The sequence below is a fragment of the Cotesia glomerata genome, linkage group LG10 (assembly GCF_020080835.1).
Source record: "Cotesia glomerata isolate CgM1 linkage group LG10, MPM_Cglom_v2.3, whole genome shotgun sequence".
Lineage (NCBI taxonomy): Eukaryota > Metazoa > Arthropoda > Insecta > Hymenoptera > Braconidae > Cotesia > Cotesia glomerata.
In genome coordinates, this window is record NC_058167.1 from 2487841 (window position 1) to 2494308 (window position 6468).

At 36.8% G+C, this 6468-nt stretch overlaps 2 protein-coding genes across 2 annotated transcripts; both read right to left on the reverse strand.

Annotated features, from left to right (window-relative positions):
* Positions 1-2687: 2687 nt before the first annotated feature.
* Positions 2688-3378, reverse strand: LOC123272903. Its single transcript, XM_044739923.1, has 2 exons — positions 2932-3378; positions 2688-2756 (listed from the first exon to the last, which is right to left on the reverse strand). Exons 1-2 carry the CDS (start codon positions 3376-3378, stop codon positions 2688-2690), a joined length of 516 nt encoding a protein of 171 aa, XP_044595858.1.
* A 51-nt stretch (positions 3379-3429) lies between these two features.
* On the reverse strand, positions 3430-6080 carry LOC123272904. The gene is made up of 4 exons (XM_044739925.1): positions 5288-6080; positions 4443-5186; positions 3807-4316; positions 3430-3734 (listed from the first exon to the last, which is right to left on the reverse strand). Exons 1-4 carry the CDS (start codon positions 6078-6080, stop codon positions 3430-3432), a joined length of 2352 nt encoding a protein of 783 aa, XP_044595860.1.
* Between the last annotated feature and the right edge of the window lie 388 nt (positions 6081-6468).

Sequence of the window (6468 nt, forward strand, 5' to 3'; positions counted from 1 at the left end):
GATTAGAAATGATTTGAAATGATTAAAATTTTTTAATCATTTTGTACCATTTTCAATTATTTTTTAACGATTAAAAATCATTTGAAATGATTAAAAATTTTTTAATCATTTTAAATCATTCTGTTTAATCAGGGAGTGTAAGCTAACACGTAACAATTATCAACTGAAATTAGTTCTCATAAATAATTATTCCATTGATTAAATCAATAATTATAACATAACGCGTCATAACAACAATAAAATCGAAATAAAAACTTTTAATGTGACGTTCCAGCTAATTTTAGAATTATTGAAAATTAAAAGTTTAATTAAAAATCTAATTGTAATATTTTTTTAATATTATTGCTGCTATGTTATTCACAGTCAGCAAAGTTCCAGGAATCTTTTTGATAAGAGAGTCGCCGGACTCAGATCTAAACTCGTGAGATCAGGGCTCCGACGACTTCTCTGGCTAGGGTAACCTGAGATGCAACGTTTGCACTTATCATTATTATAATTTTATTGTACTGGATCTGAAAATTCAGAGCAGGCAGTCAGCCGACAAACATCTTAGGCCCCGGACGTATGTCTCGAGACTGACTGACTCTTTTAAATTGAAATATTTTAATATACCACCTATTAATATAATTAACTTCTTGTTGTTTAAACAAAACTCTACTCAAAATACTTTTAAAATAAGAGAGAGTTCAGCAATAGGCCCACCTGAGGTCGATCGATCATCTGACGAGGTCAGCCTGGAGTTTTAAAATTATAAAATTATATAAAAACATTTAACTTGAAAAACCCAAAAAATCCAGAGCGTTACAGTAATATAAAAATTATCAAACGTAAAATAACTCAAATATAATAATTAAAAAAACCATTTGGCAGCTGAAATGGAAGTATATTTCATCATGAATACAAAAAAAATATAACGAGGATTGTATACAAAACTTTTAGGGCTTTTAACTTCTATGCAATCGACAAAAATATATATCGACGGATAAATACTAAAACTAGTACAATAGCAAATTTTATAATTAGCATAGCGGAATAGGACATAATTTTGAGACTACACACGACATGGTACTCAAATAAAAGCTTATTTAAAGAGCTCTCAGATGCAATTTACAGAGTTTCAATAAGTTATCCCATTCAAAAGTTATTCGAGTAAGAAAGTGAAGAAATATGAATTTTTATGATTTTCAAAATTTTGAAATCCTGGCATTTCTAAATTACTTGACCGATTAAGCTCATCTTCGAACTTGACTTCGGTATTTATCTGTAGAATAAGTATGTTTCTCAATCCTTTCCTACCAATATCCTGTTACGTGAATGTGGAACGCTCCACGTAATAATTACCGTAACTCCTATTCTTTCCCGCTTCATAGCATTATTTATATTTGTATTAGGAGTTTGGTAAAGATCCGTTGTAAATTGGCGACGCTATCGTCGTGACAAGCCGCGTTATATCGTATATAAATACTAGCAGATCCGACAGACGTTGCCCTGTACGCACGTCTTAAATTAAAAAATTTTAAGCTTATTTGAATGACTAGCTGACCCGGCAAACGTTGTTTTGCCATATAAATAATTTCCTAGTAATTTCTAGTGTAGACAAAAAATAGCTTACTTATTGTAAGTATGTATGTATGTTAGAATGTGTATATTGTATGTATGTAAGAATGTGGTATATGCGTGAAATAAGCATGGAGCGCTGTGAACGATGAGGGAATATAAAAATAACAAAAGGCAAACATTATTTTTAAGTTATTATAATTTATTCCTTAAAATTAAATATCATTAATTAAACAATTACGACAGTAACACTATTAAACAATATCAATCTCTTAATGCTATAGCGTGAACAATATTTTTTGTTAGTCCATCTTTAGCTAATACAAACAAACTGGATGTTTTACCCACTCGAGAGCATGCCACGTATAATTGTCCGTGTGAAAAACATGGTGTTCTCAAATCTAATCCACAAACAGACATCGTTTGACCTTGGGATTTGTTGATAGTCATTGCAAATGCCAATCTAATCGAAAACTGAATACGTTTGAATTGAATTGGCACATCTGTAGGTATAATAGGAATCCGTGGTATGAGTATATTTTCACCTCTGAACTTGCCATTTAAAATCCTGGCTTCGATCACGTTTTTCATTAATTTTTGAATGACTAATCGCGTACCGTTGCACAGCTGGGGCGGGTTCAAATTACGAAACTAGATAATTGTTGGAGATCCAACCTTTAATTGTAAATTATGCGGTGGCATGCCTGGCAAATCCAGTGAGTTCAAAAACTCTGTGGGAAAATTTACTGCTTCGCTGTCGTCGCAAACTGTATCAATAGATTTATATGATACCAAGTTCCCTGGCAACAACATTTGTATCTTCAGATTTAAATTGTCAACGTCTACATTTTTTGCCGCTAAAATCGCTCTTTCTGCAAGCCACTCATGATTTATGTACTGTGTGTGTACATTGGGAAATATTTGTTCAATGAGAGTATCTTGCGAATCAGCGATTGTGCAGAAATCGGTCGGTAATTTTACGTATCCAGTTTCATCTATAGCAACTTTTCCATCACCGATATCTAAGAGTTGTTTTGAAAATGTTTCAGCGGATGGATCTTGAAGCATTTGAACGCGCATATTTATTTTTAGCTGTAATTTTTCAACATTACGCCACAATGGAGATGATTTTAAGCAAGCGTTGATCTCATCAGCGTATGTTGAACGTGGAATGACTGGAAGTGTTTGTCTGAAATCACCTGAAAGAACCAACAGAGTTCCGCCAAATAGTTTGTCACTGTTTTTAATATCTTTCAATGTCCTGTTCAACGCCTCAAGTGAATGTTTGTGTGCCATAGTACATTCATCCCAAATAATAATTTTACACCGTTTCAGCACAGTGGCCATGGACGATTGTTTCTTAATGTTGCATACTGCGTCAGGATTATTCTGAATATTTAGTGGCAGCTTAAATACTGAATGAGCTGTTCTACCTCCATCCAATAAAGTTGCTGCAATGCCCGATGATGCAACGGCCAATGCGATGCCATTATTTGATCGTATTTCAGCAAGAATTAGCGAAATAACGAATGTTTTGCCAGTTCCACCCGGTGCATCCAAAAAGAAGAACCCACCTTGTCCAGCTGAAACTGCGAGCATAATGCGATCATAAATGGTTCTTTGTTCCTCATTCATTAGTGGGACATTGCGGGCAACAATCGCTGCCATTTCTACAGTACTGTACTGCAGTTCATGATTCATTTCAGTATTCATTAAATCAGATGCAGTTCGATTTGGCGAATTCATACCGAAATTACTAAGTGGTAAGTTGGCAATGACAATGCAAAGATCCTCAATAGCAATCAATGCTTCATTGTACATTTCGTCGCTGAATGTTATGGTTAGATCGTGGCACCGTATACGATGTTGATGTCATATATCATCAGTCATTGAATCTTTGTGATTTTCCCATAATATCTGTGCTCGGGCTGGGAAACATGTAGTCAACACTATAGCGAATAGTAGACGAATTTGTATTGCTGTACAGTTCAATGCAGCTTCAGCAAGCATGCATTCCCACTGGTTGTCGTCTTCCAGCAAGCCGAGTGCAAGGCATGCATCTTTATACGTTGGATATTGTTGCCCATTCACTTTACGTATATCTTGAAATGATAATGGGCCAGTAACATTAACCAACAACAGTCGAAGATAAAAGCACTCCGTGTGTCTTGGATTGACTGTAAATAATCGCCCCAAGGTGTTTGATTTAAATAAATTGAGACATGCAGCAACTGGTGAGCCTTACTTGCGGGGCATCCATGTTTTTGTTTGAGTCCATGTGAAATAGCGTGGTACTTGTGAATAAAGTAATGTTCGTGCAAAGGCACCAAAATCATCCGCACGATTACACAATTCAAAAAATGCAGTGAGTGTAGTTTTAGGTGGATTTATTGCACGATCAATCGCTGTTTCGTTCGTGAAAAATACACGCTGACCGTTTTTAAGATGGATGGCTAACTGAACAACTGCTGGATCCCGTTCATGAATTGGAAAACCAAAGATACGCCAAGCAGCTTCATTGGAGCTGATGTACCGACCAATTTGGTAGAGCGTTATTTCATCGTTTTTATTCACTGGAGGAGCATTCACATTAGTATTTTCCACTCTAAACACAGCCATATCACTGCCTTTATGGACATACTTGCAAATGTATTTGATGCTCTTCACAGAACTGCAGAACTCAACATTAATATGAGCATTATATGTCTTGCTCAGCAGAGGCGAATATGGCACCACCCAACGATTGTCAATATCAATGTCTGTGTTGATGATATTTTTAATAAATGATTGTCCGCCATTTTCAGAATTTCTTCGACGATATATTAGGTATCCGTCGACATTTGTGACCGTATCATTGGTAAAATCTTTAGGGAAATTTTTAGTACATTTTCCATCAGCCATGCAAGGCGATGAACTATTAAGAGTACCACATGGACCATGAATCATGTTTGTTGTAACAATATCAAACAGCAGTTGGTCAGTGGATGGATCTGGAATTTCCGCAGAAATGATACTATCGATTTCTTCAGGACGGATTTTGTCGATGAACCAAACCAAAATGTGTGCATGAGGTAATCCTCGCTTTTGCCACTCAAGCGAATACATCCAGCAACGTGTGGGACCAAATACATGTGATTTAGTAATGAAACTTATTAAAGACTTCAACTTTTGTCTGAACACACGTGCTGTAATGTCATGGCGATGTATTGCATTTTGGCCAGGCAGTAGCAAAGATGTAATCTCTGGCCATTTTGGATTACATGTGAACGTGATAAATAAACATGGTCGTCCATATTCGCGCACGAAAGTCAGAGCATCCTGTATATATTCTTGCATATGACGTGGACTGCCTACGTACGATGATGGTAAAATGACATGGTTACCAATTTCGGCGACGTCGGCGTTGTTGTTGATAGCGTCTCGCAAATGAATGTACTCTTCCGCGCGCAGCTTTTGTTGATTATATCGTAAGTATCGTAGTCGTTCGCTCTCAATCTTCGCGTACATGTCGACCATGAATTGTTGACAAAGCTCACGACATCGTAAAATGACGTTGTCCAGGCCACGTCTAATCATTAATCGGTACGCATAATAATCCTTTGAGCTAACGTTCTTGTTTGTTTCAGCTCCTGTAATATTTGTTCATAAAAATTAATTCAAATTTATTACGTTCAATAATTTAATTGTTTTGTTAAATGATTAATGATCAAATTAATAATCAATGAAGTACCTGATACAGGATCTCGTTGTTTTATGTTTATGCAATATCCGTCTTGTCCCTTCCAGAATATTAGCGGATATTGGAGAGCGTCATATGAACGATGTGTGTCAGCAATGAACTGAAGATTATTATTTCTTCTACGAATCACAATTTCTCGTGCAGCTGTACAATCGCCAACCATGATTCCAGCAACATCATCAACAACGGGTGCATTGAATCTACGAATATGCTCTCCAGCTGGTGTTTTATCAGGATTAATGACGATAGCGTGATTATCGCTTTGTAATTGGTGCATATGTGATTTGAATATTTTCAACAACTCGTTGTGCTCGTTCAAAAGAGCATCTAGCTCGCTGACGATGCGCCTGGCATAAAGTGAATCAAGGTTATTATAATCACAACGTGCATTCACGCGATTGGCAAGTGCGCTTCCGGAATCCTCGCCGCCCATAAAGTAGATTTGTAAGAATTTATGTGGTTCATTTGGCATTGGCAGCAGTGAGCCCATTTTATGATAAACTTGGCCTCTGATTTTGAATGTAGAATTGAATTGTTGACCATTTGCATTAGTATTTCGAACTATTTCTGTTGCTCCGAACGATGTCATTTGAAAGCATGAATTGAATCTTCGAATTGACTTCAGGAACACGTTAGAGTCTGGATCCGTGCCGATAAGTAAGCCGTTCAATGATTCAGGTGGTGTTTCAATTTCAGGTAGTTGCACTTTTCCTGACGCGCAACACATCCCAGCTGGCTCATTTTTGAATTTCAGAGCATGACAATGCGGACATTCCTTGTCCATAGCACCAATTACCACTTTTGAATGAGCATAATATTCAATATCGGGCTCATACTGAATGCTAGACGCAGGAATGAATCAGATATAAATGCTCGATGTACCTGTTGTCGTTGTTGGTCATTTGTTCTTCGTCTATTGACTGTGAAACGGCGTGATTGTCGTTGTTCTAATCTTCTGACTTCATTGCGTTTCGCTCGTGTATCTTCTGACTCTTCTTGATGCAATTGCGCTATTCTGACATGTGCATCAGTATTTTGTTGCTGGATTTGTTCTTCTGTTCTTTCGGATCTGCTATTTCGCAAGTTTCGAGCTTTACTTGTACTGCGGCTCAAATCAGCCCCTTTGCGTTTTCTTGGCATTGCTCACTGTACAAAACATACATAAATAGAAT

What these genes read in the sequence shown, in the direction of transcription:
- LOC123272903 (XM_044739923.1), bottom strand. Translation starts at nt 3,378, where the DNA reads ATGTACAATGAAGCATTGATTGCTATTGAGGATCTTTGCATTGTCATT. An exon ending in TTCAGAATAATCCTGACGCA is followed by an intron (nt 2,757 to 2,931) that starts GTATGCAACATT and finishes TGGTTCTTTCAG; the next exon opens with GTGATTTCAGACAAACACTT.
- LOC123272904 (XM_044739925.1), bottom strand. Translation starts at nt 6,080, where the DNA reads ATGGACAAGGAATGTCCGCATTGTCATGCTCTGAAATTCAAAAATGAG. An exon ending in ACAACGAGATCCTGTATCAG is followed by an intron (nt 5,187 to 5,287) that starts GTACTTCATTGA and finishes CAAATATTACAG; the next exon opens with GAGCTGAAACAAACAAGAAC. An exon ending in TTGCATGGCTGATGGAAAAT is followed by an intron (nt 4,317 to 4,442) that starts GTACTAAAAATT and finishes TCATCAACACAG; the next exon opens with ACATTGATATTGACAATCGT.